Below are 21,499 nucleotides of genomic sequence, written 5' to 3' on the forward strand. Positions count from 1 at the left end.
ATAAACGTTATTTTCGAACTACAAGCAAATGTCAAAAACAATTCTAACCTCATTTTTGTTATCTCAAAAATTGAAATTATCCAAGCTCCAAAAATCTTGTTTTAAATAAAATATTTCGATATGACGAAATTAATGGAATGGTTAACAGCTATCAGTGCGTTGATATCACTTTGGGTGGCTCTTTTAACGAATAAGATAGGAAATGACTTTACCAAGCAACATCATCAATTCATTTTATATTTGCCGATCATCCTAATCATCTTGTTCGGGGTAAGACTGAAAATTTTCATCTATTTCACCTTCTAAACGTTAAATTTTTCAGCTTTACGCCTTGACTGTTGTACTTTACAGAACTTTCACATTTAATAATTGTGAGGAAGCAGCAGCTGCACTAAAAAAGGTGCATTCGCCTTGTTTTCTGTAAATTAAGATTAGTTATTCATTATTTCTTATTTGTAGGAAATTCAAGAAGCTAAGTCTTCGCTGAAAGCTATGGGATATATATTTCCTGAAAAGGCATCATGAAAAGATACAGAAACATTAAAGAATGAAACAGCTGTAAAAGCAAAGTTAGATTTAATTTGTTGATTTTACAGTAACTGAATTTTTTATAACAATATTAAAATAAAGTGTATAAATAAAAGCAGGTATAAATTTAATACTTTGTTCACTTAAATACGTAAATTTTTGGTCTCAGTTAGTATTGCATAATTCTACTTCAACATTCCTTAAGCAGATTAATTGAATTAACTTCAAAATAAATTTATGGAAGTTGTGCATTCTAAATACTACTCTTGATATCACTGAATTTGTGAAATTCTATTCACTATAATAATTATTAATATCTTCTTTGAACGAAATAAATATGTTTTAAATAAATAATTAATACTGGTTACTATTAAAGCTATGATTCCACTAACCTAGAGTTAATTTGAGATTCATCTACGATTTCATGCAGTTTATTGTGGTTTTCTTCTTCTTCCTTGATCTCATTCAACCAAAGCGTAATTTCCGAACTGTACATATGACGCTGCAGTACTTCTCTAGTTCGCCTACGTCTTCCAAGATATTGTGTTGTTCCCTACGAAAAAAATTGATGTAGAAATTTAAGATTATATGAAAAAACTTACTCTTGGCGTAAAATCGATCTGCAACGATTCCAACAATCTAACATCGTGAATTTCTCGTTGCAGAACATTCCAATCGATCAAAACCTCCTCGTGTAACATCTGTTCCTCTGTGAAATTAACATAAAGCAGGAAGTCGAATCAACAAATGAATCATCTCTCACTTACCATCTCTCTTTGAAGTCTGCTTCTTGTACTGAATCCTGAACCTGAAGGCTTCCAAAACCGAGGCTACTACAATCGTTAAGACCACCATGGTGAAAAGATAGAATAACATAAAGAACAGTCTCGAATATGGGTTCGTTACGGAAGCGTAAGCGTCCATCACTATGAACCAGTTGTTCACAACCGTGAGCTCGAACAGCGTTACTGCGGAAGACAAAAGGTCGGAGAAGTTGTTTAAGTAGTAGTACCCCAAGGGACTCGTCGAGTTCGTGCTGTACTTGTAAAAGTCTTCTACCGTCGTGTTCCTACACAGATTATCGATTCAATTCTGGGTCGAGGATATTGCAGATCTAGTTTACTCACACGCAGCAGTTCCTCAAGTCGTAAGGCGCGAAGAATTCCATACCTATGATGGAAAAGAAGTAGTACATGACCAACATCACAACTGTGGTTGACCACATCAAAGGTGAGAGTAGCACCAAGGTCCCAAATATATCTCTGTATCTTTTCTTCAACTTGAAAAGCCGTAAAAGTCTGTAAAAAACTTGGTGAAATGATCATGAATGGACATATTCAGTATCTCACCTTAGAGGTCTCAAGATGACGAAGAGTGTCAGATAGGGGTTCAAATAAAGCAAAAGTGCCCCTGTCAGAGCGGCTAACGTCACTATAAGATCAAAGACGTTCCATCCAGAAGCTACATACTCGTTCCATCCTATGGCTACAACTTTGAGGAGGGCTTCCAAGAGGAATACTAAACATGAAAATTCGATTTTTATCATACGATTCAGAAAGTTTGGCGTCTAATACTCACAAGCCAAAAAAAGAAAGGTATCCCAAGAAGCAGCAAATTCCTGTGCACTTTTCTGAAGGTTTTCTGTATGTTCCATGATTCTGACAAACATTGCGAGGCCATTACTGAGTATTAGAGTATCTGAAAGGATTAAAATCATTATTTTTTACATGTACACCAATGATTTTACCTAAAGCAATCAATATACGAATTCTAGGTTAAGAAAAACTCACAAACTATATATTCAAAGTATTGCCACATGACTATGCTCCTCGCTAATCTATAAAAAGCCCTCAAAGGAGGCCATGCAGATGAAAACCAAGGATCCAGAGGTTCCCTCAACCTCCACTTAACGCTGAGCGCATCGTAAATGTTCAAAAACTCGTCCTGGGTCAAAGATCCAGTACCGGAAACATTTAAGAGATGAAACATGAGTATTACATTTCTCTGACCTGAAAAAATATTCGGGATAGAGAAATCCTGATCACTCGTTTACGGCACTCACTAGTTCTAGGCGAGTAATATCTCATCAGTCCTTGAAATTGCTTAAATTTTATCATATTTGGAGACTGTTTACTGACCAGTAGACGGAAGGCTAACTGACATGCTTTCCTCTTATGCAACAGTAATTTTCTAAACTTATCCCTCTCAATTCCTGTGAAGGTCTCGTAAACCACGGCAAGCATCTGAAATTTTCAAATGTAGAATTTACATTGTAGCCTTACTAAAATTACATACCAAGTTCATAAGCACATACAGCACTGTCGATATATAAGATATGAAGAATAAAGCACTCCATTTAGATATTGCATAAGATGGCATCATCACATCCGGAAAACTATAAAAAATTCCATTGTAAATCTGAAGGAAAAACTCTCAAACTCAAATACTTACTTTGCTGTCGTCAACAAAACAAACATACTAACAAAACTATCTGGTAGAGTCTTGAAATAGAGATTCGTAGTATGTTGACTAAATAGGTAGTAACCTAAAAGGGCATAGCTGCATACGAAAAACAGAAGCAGAACCAACATGTCTAAAATTGGAGGTAAAGATTGTAAAATTTGTCTTATGAATCTCCTTACAGCCCCACACGCTCTAGTGTCGACCAAAAATATGGGTCGTAGAGCTCTGGTGATCCGAAAATGAGAAGATTGTCTCACTAGGACTACCAAAGCCTCCATAACCATTATGATTAGAGTAACACACTGCAGAAGACAAGTCAAGAATATTTCAGTAAAATGATGAACCCATCATGAATATTAAGATATTTCTATGCATAAATAATACCTACTTTCACCATTGTTCTCTTGTGTTTTAATATAGTTCCCCATCCTATCCATCTCAACTTCAACGCCAATTCAATTCCGATAACACCCAAAGCTAACAATTCAAGAGTTCCATGGATACCAACAGGTAATTTCAGTTTATCTATGGAAGGTTTTTCTGCCAGAGCAAGTGACAAAAGGAGTAAAGAGGATGCTAGGTCTAGCCCGTAATACCATGAATTGTGAACAAGAAGATAAGCTGGCAATGCTGAAGGATGCCTGGGATGAGAATCGAACTTTTCATTATTTTCTCCTTCCTAAAAATGATAGTTTTATACTGAACACAGGACAAGAAGAAGGGAATCATACTTCCAGAAAAATAGCTGCTTCATGATAATTCATTTCCCAGTGATCAAAGCCTGTGGTATCATCCCTAATGTCTCTAGCTAAACTAGATCTACTTCCCATTTCCTCAATTGGAGGATCTACAAAAAATATATTGATTCCTCTATCGATTAACATTATCTCACTATAACTGTTTACAATTACGTCAAATGTAATGTAAACAAGATGAGATTGTTTTATATGTCAGTAAGCTCAGGGCAATAACATCTTCGTCTACTCACATGAACTGCTTGCAGTTCCATAAGTAGGATTGTGTAGATTGTCAGAAGAGAAACTTTGATATCCAGTTTCACCGAAAGATCGTGTAGAGTCCATCTTATGAGTTTATGTGATGATATAACGAAAATTTCTTAATTAAACATCGTTTTGAGACCCAGGAAATGCCTTATTTAGTGAATCATATTAGCCAGCAAACAGAGTTTATCGAAAACTCGTGCTTTTTTTTATGACGAATCATTAAGAAGGTTCACGGTGAGAAGATAAGAAATTTATTTCAACTTCATCGTCTGTCTTTGGCGAACATTTTCGAATTTTCAACAAAAAATTCCAGTAGCTGCCTGGGATGTAAATGTCAGATGTCACGATGACATCAACGTCAGAAAAGAATTTGAACTACCAAACAAAATCTCAACAAGTTTTTGCTCTATTTAGAAATTCTTGAAACTCAGAAACACTATTCATATTCTACAGGCATATCAGTTTGAAAAATGAACAGTTTACTAATAAAATTTAATGCATACAAAATCTCTAACACAGGTACATAAAAAACAAAAATAATTTGTTTTCTAAGCTAAAAATTACATCTAATCTTTAGAACAGCCTTCAGGCAATGGTACGTCGAACACTATAGGCAAGTTCTTCGGAATATAATTAATATCACATGTAGAAGCGTTAATGAAGATTATTCTTCCATCTGAGGACACTCCATATCCCTCGTGTATATGGCCAAACACATGGTACTTTGGTTTCACCCTTTTTTGTACTGTTTGAAGTAATTCAACACATCCTGCTCTAACTCCTGAACATACCAAATCTCCGTGACCTAGAGGAGGTGTATGGGTTATCAATATATCAGTATCTTCAGGGATTTTATCCCATTTGGATAAACATTTTTCACCTGAAAAGAAGATTAGTTACTCAATTTGACTAGCATTATGAATTATATTTACTACTTACCTCTAGGTATATTAAATGCCCAACCCCCAAATTCAGGTTGCCAAGGAGAACCATATATCTTAATACCATACAATTCTATTCCCGAGTCTTCTAAATATGTACAATTAGACAAATGCTGTCTTATATTATCTTCATTTACTGCGTCCACAATGTCATCCTTGGTGTTTCCATAGTTGAGAACTTGTTCGCCATCATCTGATCCTAAATGTAATGCTATTTTCTTTCTGAATAAGTCAGAAAATGTCTCGTCAAAGCTCAATTCGTGATTGCCAGCAATTACGATCTTGTGCTTATGGGGAAGGGTGCCCAGCCATGTACTAAATTGTATCACTTCGTCTTTTTGACCGCATCTTGTGAAATCGCCGGCGTGTATATATACATCCCCATGTGGTACTTCAAAATCATTTCTCAACAAAGAATGGGTATCACTCATACAAACAAATCTTACTTTGTTAGATTCTACTGGTTTAGCCGGTAGTTTTACATTTACTTTAATTACTTTTTGAGATATTGCAAGTTCTTTCCATGCTGCTGTAGGGTTACTGGTTAAGTGATGAACTTCTATTTTTTGTGATGCCATGTCTTGGGGTAATGAATCTCTCAGCTCCAACAACTCCGTCATGGACAAAGAGGCATTATAAGTAAATTTTTGACTGATATTTCCCATTTAACGAGAAAATAATGAGCCACATTTCTGTTGTTTTCATTTGAAGCTGGTATTTTGACATGTCTATGTTGACATGACATGAGATCCCGAGATTTTTGAACTACCATCATAGAAAGCAAAGAGGATCTTTGTAGAAAGTTCCAAAAATAAACTAATTATAAGATCAGAATAATTAGACTAATTAAAGAACAATTATTTTACGTTTGAAATGAATAAACGTAAAATTCTGCCATCCTAATGAACGAAAAAATCAAAACTATCAATCAACTGTTGATTTATTCCTATGAACATGGAAAATTGGAACTTGGCTCTCGAAAGTTCTACGAAATATTTCAAGATTTGTATATTCCTGTGATAATTTTAAGATATTTCATCGGCAAGGCAAATTTATTACGAAACTGTGGTCTCGTGATTGTGATTAGTTGTCTTGTCTTGTCAGTGACTTGTCAAAACTTCTCTAAACAAAAAAGGAATGAATACCTAGAGTTTGGACAATATATTGGAAAATTCAAAGTATTAATAGAGTATTCAGTTCAAGCCTTAAAAGAAAATACTTAAAAATCTATTTTTAGATTCATTGAAATTACAATAACCAAAGAAAATTATTCGAACATCTAATTAGAAAAATGGCTGCCACACGGAGATTGCAAAAAGTGAGTTATTTATTTACAATAGATTTATTCGAAGACATTATTTATAAACAATTTTCGGTCGTGCTATAGTGCATAATTATCAAGTATCGCTTTTGAATAGAATTCATTTCTTTTTTCTGATGACAAAACGTGAAAATTGACGACTATTTTTACATTTCTGATATATTTTTTCTAGGAATTAGGCGATATAAGACAATCTGGTATGAAGTCTTTTCGTGATATACATGTAGATGAAACTAATATTCTAACTTGGCAAGGTCTTATAGTACCAGTAAGTTGAATAATTCAACAGCTCATGCTTTCATTCACCATCTTCTTTGTTGTAGGATAGCCCCCCATATAACAAAGGTGCATTTAAAATTGAAATAAATTTTCCAGCAGAATATCCCTTCAAGCCCCCCAAGATCAATTTTAAAACAAAAATTTATCATCCAAATATAGATGAAAAGGGTCAAGTTTGCTTACCGATCATAAGTGCCGAAAATTGGAAACCTGCTACAAAAACTGATCAAGGTTTTTACAGTTGAAATTATAAGAATTCATGGTATAGTAATTGTGGTTATTTTCAGTTATCCAAGCTTTGGTGGCTTTGGTCAATGAGCCTGAACCGGAGCATCCATTGAGGGCCGACTTAGCTGAAGAATTTCTGAGAGATAGAAAGAAATTTTCTAAAAATGCTGAAGAATATACCAAAAAGCATAGTGAAAAAAGGCCTGCCGATTAGGTGGTGTTTATTTTATGGTGAAACAAGTTGTGGCTTTATTTTTGTAACAGGATGTTCTATATAATTAAAAGATTTATTTCACAATTCCCAAATTCATGTCTTCTTACACTACTTCGGACATTTTGGATTTGTTCGCTACCAATGTTGAATATTATTATACTAAATAAAAAAGTGATTACACATCTATCGAGGTAATTTTTCTTGGTGTAGTATAAGAGTTCCAGTATAAGTTAATAAATGCATTATATAATTTATATCCACACACTTTTATTCTTTTATGATAAATACATGTTTTCATATACTATTTCTTAAATTTCTTTTGAGTCCTAGTAAATTATAAATAAAACAATATTTGATGCAAATAAAATAGGTAATATGTAATCCATTCTATCTATAGCTTTGTTTTTATATTACTTATATACAAATTAAAGAAAAATGATCAACCTTGATTTATACACAAGCAGCAAGTACTAAATAGATGTTTCATCAGTAATTTTAGGATTTTTTCGTAAAAACTCTTCAACATACTTCTTTATTTCTAAGTGATCTGAAAAAAATAAATTATAGTTTACAGAGGAAAGGAAATATAGAATTAAAAGATCCATTTATTTACATGAAACCCTTACCTTTATCAACTAGATTGTGAGATATATTTCTTGCTAGTTTTTTGAACAAGTCCCTAGATTCAAATCGTCTCTCAGCATAGGCTGGTGTAAGCAATTTAACAACATATTTTCCTACTTCATTCTTATTTAATTTGCTTTTAACTTTATGTTTATCTTGTGTGTTTACTTGGGTCCTGGTATTTATATCTTTGTCTGTTCTTTGAGACTTCTCCTTTGATTCTAGAGGACTTGATGATTTTTTCAAATGTTTATCATTCTTCGATACCCCATTTGAAGATTGCTTAGAGCTCACGTCATTAGAAGACTGTTTTGGCGATTTTGTCTCAAACTTAGAACTTTCAGGACTTTTTTTGATTTTATCACAGTTGTTTTCATCATCTTCTTTTTTTGAGCTTTTTGGGATACTCAAACGGTCATTTTCCATATTGTTCTTTAATGTATCGGCAAAGTCATTTTCCCAGTCATCTGAAAATTGATCAATTGTAGAAATTACACATTCTTTGTTGCATAAACATACCTTTCAACCTACAGTCTTCCATATTATTTTCAGTTTTCTGTCTTTTACACATACTTTCATCCTCAGATTCATCCCCGAAGAGATCTTTCATATCACCTTTATCATTGGTCATTTTCCTCTTTTTTATCGAAGAAGAGTCACTTTTCACACAAAAAAATTCACTTATTTTACTTTGGTTATCTTTCACTTCACTCGTTTCTTCCAGCAGTGACGAAGCCTTCTGAAAACCACTATATACCTGACTCTTCTCTAGCAAATCAGAAGCTTTACAAAACCCATTCAAAGGTGTATCTGATTCACCAACGTTCGGACTGTCCTCACCTTCTACTTGATTCGATAACAATTTCTCCAGGTCATCATATAAAATATGATCATCAGTACATTTTTTGATTTTTGCTATCTGAAAGTAGGTAAACAAATGACAATCGTCTACAGGAACATTTGACTTAATATTTCGACGACTTGTTTAATATATTCCTTCCAAATGGGATATTGTTAATAGATTCCTAATAATCTAAGGGGGTTTTTCATTGGAAACTCGCAAAATATTTCCATTTTCTTTAATGATATTTTCACTTGGTAAAAAGCACCATCTTGTTTTTATGGACTCTATGGATGGACCACACGGAGCCCATAGAAGAATCCTCTTCTTATCTGGGCGTTCGCAATTGGGAATTTTTGTATCCAAATATTGTAAATGAATAAATCGCGCAATGAATATGAATTAAATAAGTTTTTTACCTCATTCAGCTCAAAAAATCGAAAAATAAAATTGAAAAATTAGCATACCAACTTTGCCAAATTACTCCTGTACATCATCAAAGTTGTGGTTCGAGAAAAAACTGAGTATTCAACATCCACAGCACATTTTTCAAGATCTTTCTGACTCAATATATCATCTTCCATGCAGGCGTTGAAATTACTTTTTATACCTTCTGTAACTTTTGTCAAATACTGTTCTCGTGTTGCGAGAGTCAGTCCCTTAACTTTGCTAGAAGTTGAAGCTGCAGCTTTCACTCTAGCTTGATTGGAGAATAGCTTCTCAATTGTGGCAGCAGAAATTTCCTGATCGGGAAAATAAATGGGTGAATCCACATAGAAAATTGTCTTTCTTCAACATACCTTTGGATTTTTTCTCAACTCAAATTGTTTCCTGATGAAATCAGCTGTCTCTTTTTTAGCTTGCTTGTCCAATTGTTCCCTACTGCCATCTTCATCATCGTCGTCTTTCAAATAATCATTATAATCACTGCAAAAATTATTGATATCATATATTTCTGAAGATTTTTTCGAGGGAAAGCTTACTCATTTATTCCTTTCCTTCCACCACCATATAAATCACCATAGTCCCCATCATCAGCCTTTGACATAACACTGTTATATTGTATGCTTTTGATATGAAAATGTTCAGCTCTCTCGGCTACACCTTTCTTATCAACACATATGTCGCAGTTATTGAGGCACTTTTTCACTGGTTCGCCAAAATGTCGGTTGAATAAGTTATGACGGCAGTCACTTAAAGAAAAAATATAGGCATATCCCAGACGGAGGTAGATTATACTTACTCTGCATTCTCACAAAACTCGACCACCCTCTTAAAACCAGATATTGCATTCTCCGCCTTTATCCTACCAGCATCTGTGTTTTTAGCTTTTGCCAAATCTTGATTTAGATGGAACTCGATGGCTTTGGTGTCAGTTCTGCTATAATATACCCTACACTTCGAGGGTTCACCATCTCTACCAGCTCTCCCAGATTCTTGGTAATAGGACGATGGATCTCTTGGGACTCCCCAATGAATAACAAATCTGGAATATATAAGTAAATGACAATATCTACAGACATTTCTGCCAATATATTTGTTTGCAAATACCTCACTGTAGCCTTATCTACACCCATTCCAAAACTAATGGTTGCAGCTATAACAGGGCATTCTCCCCTCTGCCATTTATTCTGAACCTCTAACCTCTCAACGTTTTTCAGACCAGCATGATAAGCAAGGCACTGTATTTTCATTTTGTTCAGTTGCTCAGAAATAAACTCTGTCTGTTCTCTTGTTCTACAGTAAATAAGTCCACAAGATTTATTTTCAGGTAATACTTCTTTCTCTTTTTCAAAATTTAAACAGTCGCAAATAAATTTCTTCACATGTTTAAAAGGGTTCTCTAAAACGTTCAGGAAATAAACATCATAAAACAGATTGTTCCTATAGCAAGAGGTTTTGAATTCTTTGTACTCTTTCCCAAAATGTAAACTGTTTAAAATATCTCTGGTGACCTGAAAATTACAGTTTTAACAGTTTTTTGAGTTCAACATGTTCAGGTTTAGATATACATACATCAGCTCCTGCAGTAGCAGTCAAGGCAATATAAGGTGCTTTGCAAATCTCTCGCAAAGCCCCAAGTTTAAGGTACTCTGGCCTGAAATCATGACCCCACTGACTCACACAATGAGCTTCATCCACAACGATGTATGCCACTTTATCAAAATTTGATAAATTCCTCAAAATATCCTGAAAATGTGGAAGCAGTTATTCACAATGAATTAGGAGCTGTGTAATTCAACTTACCTTGAATGTGTTAGTTGCTGCTTGTTCGGGAGTTATGTACAATAGTTTAGTCTTGGGCGACACTAGCTTGAGATCGTTTATTATTGCTTCTCGCTCAGATTTCAAAATTTTTGAATTCAATGAAACAGCGTGAATTTTCAACGCTTTCATGTGATCGATTTGATCCTTTATAAGTGCCAATAGAGGGGAAAATACAATGGTAACCTTTTGTGGGTATAACATGGCTGGTAATTGATAACATAATGATTTTCCCGACCCTGTGGGCATTGTTACGAGTACATCATTTTTTCCTGAAAGGATATGATTTATTTTCGTCGACTATGATGAAAAACATAATATCTTGGACCCACTTTGTGCAATTTCACGTATAGCTCGTTTTTGTAACTTCGATTTGAACTTTTCGTGTTTGAAATGTGTTACCAGCGCTTCTCTAATTTTATCATCCTCCATTTTCACAAAAAAGGAATAAGTTTTTCGCTAAAATTATGATTAAATCCGAAATGAAGCACAATGTTTCTCAACATCCACTGACATTTGTCAAAATTTGAATTTACGCGCTTTGACAAAGTTGTCATACACATAGACCCCAATCAAAGAGGAATCTTTGCATCAATCAAAAATCTTTGGCCTCTATACTTGATGTATTTCTGTGACCATTGAATAACAGCGCTATAGTGGCGAATATTTCAACTACTATGCGGTAGTTTAAATATTCGCCACAATAGCGCTAGTATCGCTAGGGGAGTGCACCCATGGCCCCCCAGCTGGTTACTGGAAATGAACTGTCACATAAACACGATGTAGATATAATGAAAACTCGTTTGGTTCAGATGATGATATATATTGATTAAATAAGTTTTTCAAACATAAATTCTAAAGAATCTTAAATGAAAAAAGTCAAATCCTTCCCTTCAAAACATTTCCAGAACCACTGAACGGTTTAAAATCATCTTTTTCCTCCTTGTCCTTAGTATTATTGGTTTTAGTGCTTTTCCTCATGAAAGTGATAGTTCCAATTTGATAGTCATAATCAGGGATGCCCCTCACATAGGTCGCTTTAGGAGCTGGCATATCTGAAGATGTTGAGTCCTTGCGGACCTTACCATCCAATCGGTTACCCGTACCACCAAATGGTACAAAGCCCGAAGGTTCTGGCATGAGGTCAGCAGGGTCTACAGCCATCTCTTCATCCTCTTTTTTACGAAATTCAGGTTCTTTATATCCTATAGGGGCAGCAAATTCGACCTAAAAGAAACAAATAGATCAAAATTTATAGAGTACGGCAATACTCTCATCTACTCACGTTCATATCACATTCAATGATACTGATAGCATCACCTGGTTTTGTTTCTAACACAGACAATTCATATATTTTCTGATTGTATTTTACAGCAATAACATCTCCTTTAGTTAAACAAGCAAATGATCTCAAACAATTCTCTAAGACAGCTTTTGGATTTGTGATATCCAGAAAATCGGGAGAAACTGGTTGGAATTTTGAGAAGGTTCCAACTGGAAGATCAATGCTCTCCACTTGAATGGAGTCTCCCTCTCTAAGGTTCATATTCTGCATCATCTACAAATAAAAACATGTTGAATCATTTATAGTTCACAGATTATATAATTTCAAACAAAAAAAAGTAGTTACCCAGTGTGGTAAATACACTTTACCCTCATCAGCAACAAATTCAAGCACACCACAATGAGAAACTCTGTTAGCTTTCTTATTTGTCAATTTAAACAACATGGGATAGCTAATATTCAGTCTCGTCAACTGTTCCAACGCAGATGGTGGCATTATAACTGTAAAAACATATCATACTAATTTGACCATTACAATGACCCAACATACAATCATATCCATGTCATCTATTCAACTCACTTTTTCCTCCTCTTTCAACATCTTGTCTTTCGTTACCCGGTAGCATAGCTACCGAGTAACAGAAATAGGAAACACTAAAGTTTCGATTGATCTCGGGAAACATGAATCCAAACTGGAACTGAAAATTTGAGAACATTATAGGTTTCGATGGTAAATGAAGTTGAAGCGTTGATTATGTGTTGTCATTTATTCTCATAATTTTGAATTGAACATATTCATACACAGAAAATAAAGGAGTCATTGATTGGTCTCGACTTTATATTACCATTTTGAGGCTGTTTATCAAGAATTAGAAGAAATAGAATATGCAATATTTAATCAGAATCCACGATTTTCTATTTTCTAGCATTCTTCTGTTGAATTTGTCAGGAAAATTGTCCTTTATTTTTATTATTACTGACAAATCATTTCGTCCAAGGTTATGTTATATTTTGACAACTTTGAGAAGCTGTCAGGTGTAGATCTAGAGAAAAAAGAAGTAGGCTATTTAAACTTACCTCCATATTACGATCCCTGTACATCTTTAACCGAATTATTGTTAATTAAATGCCCAGCAAACGTATGAAATTCCTTGTAGTGTTTCCTTTTTCCATTTAATTACTTCTTCTATTTGTTCACAGAACCTCACTGACAGCACCTTCCTTCTTCTTTCTGATATGTCAATATTCGATGCGAATGCGATTTTTTTTGACTTGTCAAGAATTTATGAAAAAAACTCACAATGATTTCTGAGTATGTTTAAAAAAAATGTGAATAAAATGGATTCTAAACTTTTATTACTTTCTTTATTGTCCTTATTTCCAAGTGTATTATGTAAGTAAAGAAACTGAAATTATTCTTCGGAATTTGAAGGTTATACTCCCAAACTATTTTTGTAATGGAATTTCAGGCGATGCAAGTCTACAGATAATGAAGAAGGTGGATAAGTCCTACATCCCGTTGAGTTCAACGGATTCTCGTTTTTGTCTTGTGGAGGAGAAGGTTGGGGCACATTTTTCTCTGCTTTGTGAGTTGGTCTTTTCTCGCAATGAGACAGGATATGATGATCATATCTCATGGATTAAAAAGTCTAACAGGTAGAGAAAGTACCCTGGATATCTCTCCGAATATGAATAAACATGTCGACATTTCAGATTCAACGCCACAGTTGATTTTGATAAACTGAGCGCCAAAAATCTGGAAGATTTTTACGATTCCTTGGCTTCAAGCGAGCTTAATAAGGCAGAAAAGAAATTTGATCCATTGAAAGTCAGCGACAATGGTAGTTACATTTGTTTCACTGTAAAATACAAGAAATATATCAACATAGATATTGTGGTACGGAGCGATGAGAGGATCATAGTAGATCGACCGATGGTGTTCAGAGAACCAATGTTCTGTACAGATACCATGTTTAAATGTATGTCCAATGGTGTTTGTATCATTCGTCATTATGTATGTGATGGAAGGGCCGACTGTAAGGATGGATCTGACGAGAGTTTTGAAAATTGTAATGGAGACCCTTGCAAAGGTAAAGTTTACATCATACAAAGTAATCATTAACCGGACAGTGTGGTTTAAATTTCAGATAAGCTGAGATGTGACGATGGGAGATGCATACCAACAGCTTGGTGTTGCGATAGGAACGTCGATGCTAACTGTACAGTTACAAATAGGCCTAAGTGTTGTCAGGTATCGTCTGAAAGTGAGTTTCTTTGAATGTTGTTGGTCGTCCCTTATTCATTCAAGCGTTCTGCATTCACTTCACAATTCATGTGAGGTATCTTTTTTTCTGATACCGTCATAGTCGAATTTATTTTTTAATAGAAGCTTGATTGTATACAATACACCTTGTGAGTTGTACAGTTCACCTGACTAATTTGAAAAAGAAATTCAGGTGGTACTCTTCAGCAGATGTTTTTTTTTTTTCGTATATGAGGTATGTATGTATGATTCTAGCATTTTGTGTGTGTTTTTTGGGTTCACTAAAAGAAAGCATCACTCGAATTTGTAATTCCAGTGGTGCTTTTTGGAAAAATATTTTTGTTTATTTCCAACAATTTCAAAGTTTCAATTAAGAAATAGTATTTTGATAAGTTTCCACTTTTTCAGCTTATGAAGAATTAGAATACGGACTTCCGAATTTAACTGCGGTGCAACAGAACAATGCAAGTGCAAAATATCTGTTTATTTCAGTTTGTAAGTATCATTTGAACGAAAAGTGCCGAATTTTCCAATATCTGTAGGTACCAAGGAATTCATTGATTCTTTATTTGTAGGCATACTGAGTATACTCTTTTCTCTGGTTCTCCTGCTCCTGATCCTATCGAAAGTGATGATGTTCGCCAAAAAGACATCTTTACAACAGAGACATTGTCCTCCGGATGTAGCATACTACCATCAGGGCTCCGCCAGAACCGGCAGAGACCAAAGTATAGCCATGTGCCACATCCCGTATAACTTTTACTCCTTCAGAGACAATCTCAGGGACGACTTGAGAAACCTACCAGCGGAAGAATCGGACTTAGGGAACCCCCTTCTGGATTTACCCGGCAGAAATCTGGATGATCGACCCCCCACCTACGGGGAACTCGAACAAAGCAGATATTCTGAACCACCTCCCCCATACACCAGTCGGGAGGTTTTGAACGAAGACAGGAATTGAGTCTGAGTCCGAGCAAATTGGAGTAAATTAGAAGTTTTGTCCTTTACGTCGTTCGGAATGTTTTTGGGAGAGTTTTCTTCCGGAATATTTCGTGGAGTAAAACGGAGGATGTCTGAATGGTTTTTGTACTTCTCGGTTTTACTCTACCGCTTTTATCTCATATTTTCGTTATTAGACTGACAACCTGATTTTTCGGGAATATTTTTGTAAATATAATGATTAGGAAAAAAACTTGGGGCGTCTGAAGCTCAAAACGTTGGCTCATATCAAGTTGAAGTTTTTGACATATCAGTAGTTGCATATCTTTGTTTTTCGTAGTAAATATCGTGATTTTTGTCGCAATATGTTTGTGATTGAATTTTACCCCTTGAGATTATACAGAAAATTATCCGACATATCCTGTAACTTTGTATTACCTTTATTTTTAACGAGCGAGATTTATGTATACTATTTTAACTTTTATGTATTTTTTGTAAATAGCAGGAGTCCTTCTTGAAACTGAAGAAACAGTATTTTACCTAGTGAGTACGGATAGGTTCGAAAGCTCAAACTGCATTAAGCATGAAAATGTGAATGATCGATTTTGGATTGTTGTGCTTGATTAAATGAAATTGACAATATTTTTCGAGACTTTCTTGACCAGTACAAACATATCTAATAAAGCTTATTTTAGTAACAAGAATTTTCTTTCCCTAAGTATATCCTATCGAAAATTATTCCAATACAAGTACATGAAGCATAAGAAGGGCAACAATTGAGATATTTGGAATATTTTTTCTCATTCGAAGATTCGAAATTTCTTTGGAAATGGGGGAAAAAGAAGAATTTTTCTCGCAACATAACCTATAAAAATAGAGGAGGTTAAATTTATTAAAAACAAACAAATGTGGAAAGCTGCGTAATAAAAATGTTGAACACTTATTTAAAAGCCACACCACCTTCTAAATTCGTTTTAATAAATGGTAAACGAAGTACCAGAGCGTAAAAATTTTACTCAAAAGATACTTTACAGATTGTCTACAAGAAAAGGGTTTTCCCCTCATAAATTTTCTCAATGAACATCATCAAAAACTCAACAATGAGGTGAAATGTTTTGTATTCGAAGGAAACTTCGTCAAGGCTAGATCAGCCCTGTCTGCGCTTAAAATCACAAGCTACGATTTCACGAAAAATAGGGATGATGTTGAGGAGACATTCAGAGCGCAGTTGACTCAAAATACCGTTATCATTATAGACTCTTTGGTTCATCTGATATATTCCTGTGGTTTAGTTAGGACTTGTAACTTACTCAGTTCTTTAGCACGAGAAATGAATGGTGAAATGTTTGGCAAAACTGAATGTAAAATTGTTTACCCGTCTGATAATTCTAGATAATCAACAAATAATAGCAATATTACACTTGGACCTTTTGAGAAATAGTAAGAGGACTGTTCAATTTTTGGAGCATCTAGCAACCTTGAGTTTAACTTTCGAACCAAGCATCTCGAGGGTGAACTATACATATAAAAAAGTAGGAGGAAGAGTTTTCAAACAGGTATAGAAGAAGCTAGTCGCACCATTCAGAACCAAACTTCTAAACTGTCCTACCATTTGTAGATAGAATCGTACAAGTTTCAACAAGGTCAGTTTATCACCGAGGAGATAAAGAAACAGAACGTACAGGAATTGATACAAGAAAAAATAAACGAGGTTTGTCCAGAAAATCTGTCGACGTTCAAAATTGAACTTTCAGAAGCGGACAAAGAATCCAGGGATAATCTCACATTGCCTTATTTACCAAAGTAAGGAAATCCTAATTAAATTTTCTCGCAAAAAAAAATTGTGGTTTTAATTTTCAGAGAAGTAGATTCTACCGAAGGTATTATATATAATTTCGACGAAGAAGACGACTGGGACGAGGAGGACCCTGATGATGATTTAGACTTGTAGAATAAATTTTATTTGGACTTTTTTTCAATTAAACAGAATCGATCTGAGTTGATGTCTTTTTAATTATGGCTGAAAACGTTCAATTCAAAGAATATAAAAATACAATAATTTAAATACTCACTTAAAGAAATGAGAAGAAAACTTCATGTCTACTATTTTATCAATATAATTATCCTAATTGAATTACAATATGTAAGAAAAGCCTTTCTGGTAAAACAGTCATTTTTTTTTTTGAAAAATCTACAAAAATAATCCAGAGTTCCATTCCAATTCAAGAAAAACTCGATATTCATGCAAACCGAAACATACCAAGCTCAAAATCGGCTTGCGCTATTTTACAAGAAAAATAAAAGAATAAACAAATCAACAAAGAAAAACTTATAAGCTTCAATATATATTCAGACTAATCTCCAGCTAGTTTTATTTACAGCAAAAATACATTATGAGAAATTGGGAAAAATCATGAACGTATAACTGGATGACAACTAGGGACGTACAAAGTACACGATATGAACAAAATCCTCGGCAGGTACGATTTCAAACGCCCAAAACTTTGCACAATTCAAAACAAAATTCTTATTATTTGTCAGATTTTTCAGCCTATCTTTAAATTCTAGAAAAATGCCTTAATCATCAAAATTTTGCGAGAGCAAGAAATTGGCTGCCAAATTCTCATTTTTATCGCATGCAAAGTATGCTTGCACTACTAGATGTTCGGGGAAGCCCAAGGCTTTGAGTCGTTCGATGGCGGCTTTATCCTGTGACGTTACTTGTATTGTTCCGGCTGGTAATGCACCAGCTGGAGGAGCTAAAGGCGGAACAGCCCCTTGACCTAAAACATTTTCAATCATGAGCTACTTATTCTCAGTTTCCTACTCGACACTTACCAGTAGTCGCATTAGCAGGCGTAGTTGCCCCTCCTTGACCCGGCGCAGGTTCATTCAACATCCGAACAAACGATTCTTGATTCTGAGAAATTAGCTGAAGTAAAGCAGGATTCGTTTGCCCGATCTGCTGAAGAACGGCATTCAACAACTGCGGATTCTGTTGAATTACAATCCTCATCTGTTGGAACTGAGGTTGAGTCCTGAGGAATGCAAGAGGATCACCCGCTTCAGACTGTCTCTCATCCACTCCAGACATATCTGCACTAACCTACAAGATAAAATGTTGAATAAGGAAAAAATCTCTGCATTAAAAAAATAAGGAAACACTCGGGAAGTCCACGGATTTTAACCCAATTTCCAACTGAGCTTCCTAACCTAACCTAAACTCCAACTCACAGCTTCCTGTTCATCCAAATTTGCCGGTATTCCATTGATGAGATACTCAACAGCCCGATCAGGGTTGTTAAAACTGGCCCTAAGCGCTTGCTCAACCTGATCCCTAGGATAACCCATGTCGGTTATATTCTTGACCATCTTCTCATACTCTTCTCCCATCAACAGTGCTGATTCGGCTGTGCTGCTCAAGGCTGTGGTATCTCCCGTGATTGGGGTAATTGCTGCTGTGGAGGGTGCCTCTGTTGCTGCCACTGCAGGTGCTGGGGTGGCGGCAGGCTGAGCCTGCGGAGGCGCTGTGGTGGGAGTGGATGACTGAGAACTAATATGAAAAGACAGATTAATTTGTTAAAATTAAGTATATAGAGACGGCTAGTGTGAAAGCTTTCAATTCAATTGTTACTAGAGAAGTGGAAATCAATAAGGGACCAACAATAAGTTAAGGAAGAAAATAATGTTATAGAAAAACATTTCCATCATACAAAAACGACTTTAGGCCTTCTGAAAACTAATGATAAATAGCACAATAGCTAAGAATAAGGATTTGAATGAAATATCTACCTTTTTTGATCAGGATTTCCATCTCCACTTTTAGCTTTTTCTGGTGGTTTTGGCTTTGTGACCATAACAACGATGAACTTCTTCTCATCGATGTTATATTCAGACAAAGGACTCTCGTCGTTGAGAATCTTTCCTGAAATTCCAAGTAATGATTCATCAGTTCCTTGAACTTCTTACAAAAATAAGAACTAACCAGCATAAATCAGTTTCAGATTTTCCGAAGGATACTCGGCGCCAGCGTCTTTTTCGATCTTTTCTTTGAGTTGCTTGACCTGAAAAATTAATTTTTTTTCCAGATAAAAAGTAGAGGAAAAACGAAATACGTACCGTTATCGTTGGTTCCATTTCAATCACGAATGATTGTTGTTGTAGATTTTTCAATGTGATCTTCATGTTCGATTCAAATTAAACAACTAAACAATAATTGTCTGTGCATAAAACGAACTGGGAAAATTAATGTGAATACTTGTTTATTTTTAGCTGATTATTTTCGACCTAACGGATGATGATGCAGAACTGAAGTTGAGACTTATGGACGCCATATTATTTTTCGAAAACGCCGATGAAGTATCGTGTTCTGTGATCGCCAACATAAAAAAACAGAGCAGAAAGAGTCACTCCGTTTAATTAACTAATCCGATATTACTCTGTAATCTATGGTAACCGCAAAAACCACATACTGCCCTCCAGTAAAAACTTTTTCTTGAAAAATTTGCTGTTTTTATTTCAAGGATTCCCTAAGTAGGCGATTTCATTCGGAGTTAAGTTTCCAGGGAAACTTATTCACAAGAGAAACACATGAGAAACATTCAAAAGTTGTCAAAAAGTTCTCGCAATGAATATTCAGAAAATTTTACCAAAGACAGTGAGAGACCTTTTGAATAAGCATCAATCCAAGAAAAGGATCTTGCAATTAGCCAATAAAACAACACCAGGACCTCAAATTCCGAAAGAAAGTCGGGAGTATTCTCTTATTGCTGAACAAAAAATACTCCAGTCCGAAGAATACCGGAATATCTTGAAGAATGCTATCAGAAAATCTAGCCGAGGATCTGATGAATACCAATTGGGACATTCAGTCCCAGGATTACGTTATATGGCTGGAAATCAGTACAGGACTACATTAGTTTTCACATTATTTTTCCTTCCAGCTTGGTGGGCACCTTGGGGACTGTTTTGTTTGATGTGGATGAAGCAGATGGGCTGATCTATTTTTGCAAACAATTCGTATGGGAAATTATTTGTGTTTTTCGTTATTGTTATTTGTTAAATTGAGCTTAAATTAAGCTGTTAGTTTTTCTTGATAATAAAGTCAATGCTCTTTAAATATGTTTCTATGATAAAAAACTGTCAATTGTCAAGAGTCAAAATCAAATTTTACAAGTAATTCAACAAATTGACCGATTTGTTGATGTGATAATTTTATTTCTAATTCTCTTTCAATAGTTATTCTGATATTGGGTGATCAAAAACTTAGCCAAAATGGTAAGTGTGGTTTTTAATAATCACAAATATCGAAATATACAAGTACTGAAAGCTAAGCTTTCAGGTTAGATTAGATGACTTAGCGTAAATTTTTGTATATTCGTATATTAAATGAAACAAACTAAGAAAAGGGCGCGCACTGAAATTATCCAAAAAATGGTGAGGTTTTGCATTATGATAAACGATACTTTTCCAGAGTATTATGGCATACAACGGTGGGGCTATGCTAGCCATGAAAGGGGACGGCTGTGTGTCCATAGCTGCTGATAAGCGTTACGGTATTCAAATGCAGACAGTCAGTACAAATTTCCAAAAAATCTTCGAAATGGGACCCCACCTTTACGTAGGTTTACCTGGCTTAGCTACAGACACCCAAACGGTGATGGAAAAGCTTAGATTCAGGAAGAATATTTATGAACTGAAAGAAAACAGGAGAATATCCCCCAAAGTGATGGCTTCTATGATATCCAATATGTTGTATGAGAAGAGATTTGGTCCCTTCTTTGTTGAACCCATTGTCGCAGGTAAATAACCAGTGAAAAACACTTCAAATCTTTTCAATATCATTCTGTGTTAGGATTGGATCCAGTAACATACGATCCCTTCATATGTAACATGGACTTAATAGGCTGTATCAATAAGCCTGAAGAATTCGTAGTTGGAGGAACAGCCAGTGCACAGCTGTACGGTATGTGTGAATCTGTTTGGGAACCAAATTTAGGGCCAGACGATCTCTTTGAAACTACTGCACAAGCTTTAATGAATGCATTCGACAGGGATGCTATCTCAGGTTGGGGTGCCACTGTTTATATTATGTAAGTTACCCGTTTCTAAATACAACAAAATGACCTCTTCTTATGATATTATTTTTTTCCAGAGAAAAAGATAAGGTCACAATTAAGGAATTAAAAACACGTATGGATTGAATATTTAGACTTAAGGTTATTATTATCAATTTTTCTTACGAATAAAGAAATTTTTAACATCAAGCTATGATATTGATATTTCCTTGATGAAATGTTTGGTCA

At 35.0% G+C, this 21,499-nt stretch overlaps 10 protein-coding genes across 11 annotated transcripts; 5 read left to right on the forward strand and 5 right to left on the reverse strand.

The window, feature by feature from the left end:
- The first annotated feature begins 24 nt into the window (after positions 1-24).
- LOC123320058 (dolichol-phosphate mannosyltransferase subunit 3) lies at positions 25-659 on the forward strand. Its single transcript, XM_044907215.1, has 3 exons — positions 25-270; positions 323-400; positions 460-659. The coding sequence occupies exons 1-3, from the start codon at positions 121-123 to the stop codon at positions 523-525; spliced, it is 294 nt and encodes a 97-aa protein (XP_044763150.1). The 5' UTR covers positions 25-120; the 3' UTR covers positions 526-659.
- Positions 560-4,338, reverse strand: LOC123320053 (two pore calcium channel protein 1-like). Its single transcript, XM_044907208.1, has 13 exons — positions 3,980-4,338; positions 3,723-3,838; positions 3,380-3,670; positions 2,980-3,293; positions 2,824-2,923; positions 2,591-2,771; positions 2,319-2,537; positions 2,107-2,226; positions 1,878-2,046; positions 1,656-1,826; positions 1,296-1,597; positions 1,131-1,237; positions 560-1,081 (listed from the first exon to the last, which is right to left on the reverse strand). The coding sequence occupies exons 1-13, from the start codon at positions 4,071-4,073 to the stop codon at positions 905-907; spliced, it is 2,361 nt and encodes a 786-aa protein (XP_044763143.1). The 5' UTR covers positions 4,074-4,338; the 3' UTR covers positions 560-904.
- Positions 4,339-4,473: 135 nt separating this feature from the next.
- Positions 4,474-5,677, reverse strand: LOC123320055 (UPF0046 protein C25E10.12). The gene is made up of 2 exons (XM_044907210.1): positions 4,935-5,677; positions 4,474-4,875 (listed from the first exon to the last, which is right to left on the reverse strand). Exons 1-2 carry the CDS (start codon positions 5,599-5,601, stop codon positions 4,562-4,564), a joined length of 981 nt encoding a protein of 326 aa, XP_044763145.1. The 5' UTR covers positions 5,602-5,677; the 3' UTR covers positions 4,474-4,561.
- Positions 5,678-5,956: 279 nt separating this feature from the next.
- On the forward strand, positions 5,957-7,164 carry LOC123320057 (ubiquitin-conjugating enzyme E2 L3). Its single transcript, XM_044907214.1, has 5 exons — positions 5,957-6,114; positions 6,174-6,254; positions 6,430-6,525; positions 6,581-6,767; positions 6,824-7,164. Exons 2-5 carry the CDS (start codon positions 6,228-6,230, stop codon positions 6,976-6,978), a joined length of 465 nt encoding a protein of 154 aa, XP_044763149.1. The 5' UTR covers positions 5,957-6,114; positions 6,174-6,227; the 3' UTR covers positions 6,979-7,164.
- Positions 7,165-7,225: 61 nt separating this feature from the next.
- On the reverse strand, positions 7,226-11,228 carry LOC123320052 (ATP-dependent DNA helicase Q5). The gene is made up of 11 exons (XM_044907207.1): positions 11,041-11,228; positions 10,691-10,980; positions 10,460-10,633; positions 9,995-10,398; positions 9,687-9,929; positions 9,427-9,636; positions 9,244-9,370; positions 8,911-9,186; positions 8,122-8,521; positions 7,605-8,069; positions 7,226-7,525 (listed from the first exon to the last, which is right to left on the reverse strand). Exons 1-11 carry the CDS (start codon positions 11,138-11,140, stop codon positions 7,449-7,451), a joined length of 2,766 nt encoding a protein of 921 aa, XP_044763142.1. The 5' UTR covers positions 11,141-11,228; the 3' UTR covers positions 7,226-7,448.
- Positions 11,229-11,515: 287 nt separating this feature from the next.
- LOC123320056 (ubiquitin recognition factor in ER-associated degradation protein 1) lies at positions 11,516-13,233 on the reverse strand. 2 transcript variants are annotated; one of them, XM_044907211.1, is made up of 5 exons: positions 13,070-13,233; positions 12,573-12,690; positions 12,339-12,493; positions 11,994-12,266; positions 11,516-11,935 (listed from the first exon to the last, which is right to left on the reverse strand). In XM_044907211.1, the coding sequence occupies exons 1-5, from the start codon at positions 13,091-13,093 to the stop codon at positions 11,588-11,590; spliced, it is 918 nt and encodes a 305-aa protein (XP_044763146.1). In that variant the 5' UTR covers positions 13,094-13,233; the 3' UTR covers positions 11,516-11,587. The 2 variants fall into 2 exon arrangements, with proteins under 2 accessions (XP_044763146.1, XP_044763147.1); XM_044907212.1 differs by lacking the exon at positions 13,070-13,233 and adding an exon at positions 12,838-12,894.
- Positions 13,234-13,242: 9 nt separating this feature from the next.
- LOC123320054 lies at positions 13,243-15,892 on the forward strand. Its single transcript, XM_044907209.1, has 6 exons — positions 13,243-13,385; positions 13,462-13,648; positions 13,706-14,082; positions 14,140-14,256; positions 14,664-14,750; positions 14,831-15,892. The coding sequence occupies exons 1-6, from the start codon at positions 13,307-13,309 to the stop codon at positions 15,214-15,216; spliced, it is 1,233 nt and encodes a 410-aa protein (XP_044763144.1). The 5' UTR covers positions 13,243-13,306; the 3' UTR covers positions 15,217-15,892.
- Positions 15,893-16,056: 164 nt separating this feature from the next.
- On the forward strand, positions 16,057-17,192 carry LOC123320048 (elongator complex protein 5). The gene is made up of 5 exons (XM_044907198.1): positions 16,057-16,178; positions 16,229-16,531; positions 16,587-16,750; positions 16,813-16,997; positions 17,055-17,192. Exons 1-5 carry the CDS (start codon positions 16,124-16,126, stop codon positions 17,143-17,145), a joined length of 798 nt encoding a protein of 265 aa, XP_044763133.1. The 5' UTR covers positions 16,057-16,123; the 3' UTR covers positions 17,146-17,192.
- A 103-nt stretch (positions 17,193-17,295) lies between these two features.
- LOC123320047 (UV excision repair protein RAD23 homolog B) lies at positions 17,296-19,549 on the reverse strand. The gene is made up of 6 exons (XM_044907197.1): positions 19,314-19,549; positions 19,180-19,258; positions 18,987-19,119; positions 18,429-18,747; positions 18,033-18,300; positions 17,296-17,977 (listed from the first exon to the last, which is right to left on the reverse strand). Exons 1-6 carry the CDS (start codon positions 19,377-19,379, stop codon positions 17,772-17,774), a joined length of 1,071 nt encoding a protein of 356 aa, XP_044763132.1. The 5' UTR covers positions 19,380-19,549; the 3' UTR covers positions 17,296-17,771.
- Positions 19,550-20,317: 768 nt separating this feature from the next.
- LOC123320049 (proteasome subunit beta type-3) lies at positions 20,318-21,460 on the forward strand. Its single transcript, XM_044907199.1, has 4 exons — positions 20,318-20,471; positions 20,668-20,995; positions 21,049-21,286; positions 21,349-21,460. The coding sequence occupies exons 1-4, from the start codon at positions 20,469-20,471 to the stop codon at positions 21,395-21,397; spliced, it is 618 nt and encodes a 205-aa protein (XP_044763134.1). The 5' UTR covers positions 20,318-20,468; the 3' UTR covers positions 21,398-21,460.
- Positions 21,461-21,499: the final 39 nt, after the last annotated feature.

The sequence above is a fragment of the Coccinella septempunctata genome, chromosome 9, assembly GCF_907165205.1.
Source record: "Coccinella septempunctata chromosome 9, icCocSept1.1, whole genome shotgun sequence".
Classification (NCBI taxonomy): Eukaryota; Metazoa; Arthropoda; class Insecta; order Coleoptera; family Coccinellidae; genus Coccinella; species Coccinella septempunctata.

Coding starts and splice junctions, on each gene's coding strand:
- LOC123320052 (XM_044907207.1), bottom strand. CDS start 11,140: ATGGAGGATGATAAAATTAGAGAAGCGCTGGTAACACATTTCAAACAC. Junction 10,634..10,690: donor CAGCAACTAACACATTCAAG/GTAAGTTGAATT, acceptor CCACATTTTCAG/GATATTTTGAGGAATTTATC. Junction 9,930..9,994: donor GTAGATAAGGCTACAGTGAG/GTATTTGCAAAC, acceptor TATATATTCCAG/ATTTGTTATTCATTGGGGAG.
- LOC123320053 (XM_044907208.1), bottom strand. CDS start 4,073: ATGGACTCTACACGATCTTTCGGTGAAACTGGATATCAAAGTTTCTCT. Junction 3,839..3,979: donor TGGAACTGCAAGCAGTTCAT/GTGAGTAGACGA, acceptor TATTTTTTGTAG/ATCCTCCAATTGAGGAAATG. Junction 2,924..2,979: donor GTTTTGTTGACGACAGCAAA/GTAAGTATTTGA, acceptor AATTTTTTATAG/TTTTCCGGATGTGATGATGC.
- LOC123320057 (XM_044907214.1), top strand. CDS start 6,228: ATGGCTGCCACACGGAGATTGCAAAAA. Junction 6,526..6,580: donor GGCAAGGTCTTATAGTACCA/GTAAGTTGAATA, acceptor TCTTTGTTGTAG/GATAGCCCCCCATATAACAA. Junction 6,768..6,823: donor TGCTACAAAAACTGATCAAG/GTTTTTACAGTT, acceptor GGTTATTTTCAG/TTATCCAAGCTTTGGTGGCT.
- LOC123320054 (XM_044907209.1), top strand. CDS start 13,307: ATGTTTAAAAAAAATGTGAATAAAATGGATTCTAAACTTTTATTACTT. Junction 13,386..13,461: donor CTTATTTCCAAGTGTATTAT/GTAAGTAAAGAA, acceptor ATGGAATTTCAG/GCGATGCAAGTCTACAGATA. Junction 14,751..14,830: donor ATATCTGTTTATTTCAGTTT/GTAAGTATCATT, acceptor CTTTATTTGTAG/GCATACTGAGTATACTCTTT.
- LOC123320049 (XM_044907199.1), top strand. Junction 20,996..21,048: donor TGTTGAACCCATTGTCGCAG/GTAAATAACCAG, acceptor ATTCTGTGTTAG/GATTGGATCCAGTAACATAC. Junction 21,287..21,348: donor GGTGCCACTGTTTATATTAT/GTAAGTTACCCG, acceptor ATTTTTTTCCAG/AGAAAAAGATAAGGTCACAA.
- LOC123320048 (XM_044907198.1), top strand. CDS start 16,124: ATGTTGAACACTTATTTAAAAGCCACACCACCTTCTAAATTCGTTTTA. Junction 16,179..16,228: donor TAAATTCGTTTTAATAAATG/GTAAACGAAGTA, acceptor GATACTTTACAG/ATTGTCTACAAGAAAAGGGT. Junction 16,998..17,054: donor ACATTGCCTTATTTACCAAA/GTAAGGAAATCC, acceptor TTTAATTTTCAG/AGAAGTAGATTCTACCGAAG.
- LOC123320055 (XM_044907210.1), bottom strand. CDS start 5,601: ATGGGAAATATCAGTCAAAAATTTACTTATAATGCCTCTTTGTCCATG. Junction 4,876..4,934: donor GGCATTTAATATACCTAGAG/GTAAGTAGTAAA, acceptor TCTTCTTTTCAG/GTGAAAAATGTTTATCCAAA.
- LOC123320056 (XM_044907211.1), bottom strand. CDS start 13,093: ATGTACAGGGATCGTAATATGGAG. Junction 12,691..13,069: donor ACAGGGATCGTAATATGGAG/GTAAGTTTAAAT, acceptor TCAAATTTTCAG/TTCCAGTTTGGATTCATGTT. Junction 11,936..11,993: donor TCATTGAATGTGATATGAAC/GTGAGTAGATGA, acceptor TGTTTCTTTTAG/GTCGAATTTGCTGCCCCTAT.
- LOC123320058 (XM_044907215.1), top strand. CDS start 121: ATGACGAAATTAATGGAATGGTTAACAGCTATCAGTGCGTTGATATCA. Junction 271..322: donor TCCTAATCATCTTGTTCGGG/GTAAGACTGAAA, acceptor TAAATTTTTCAG/CTTTACGCCTTGACTGTTGT. Junction 401..459: donor CAGCAGCTGCACTAAAAAAG/GTGCATTCGCCT, acceptor TCTTATTTGTAG/GAAATTCAAGAAGCTAAGTC.
- LOC123320047 (XM_044907197.1), bottom strand. CDS start 19,379: ATGAAGATCACATTGAAAAATCTACAACAACAATCATTCGTGATTGAA. Junction 18,301..18,428: donor ATTTGGATGAACAGGAAGCT/GTGAGTTGGAGT, acceptor TTTATCTTGTAG/GTTAGTGCAGATATGTCTGG. Junction 17,978..18,032: donor GCCTGCTAATGCGACTACTG/GTAAGTGTCGAG, acceptor AAAATGTTTTAG/GTCAAGGGGCTGTTCCGCCT.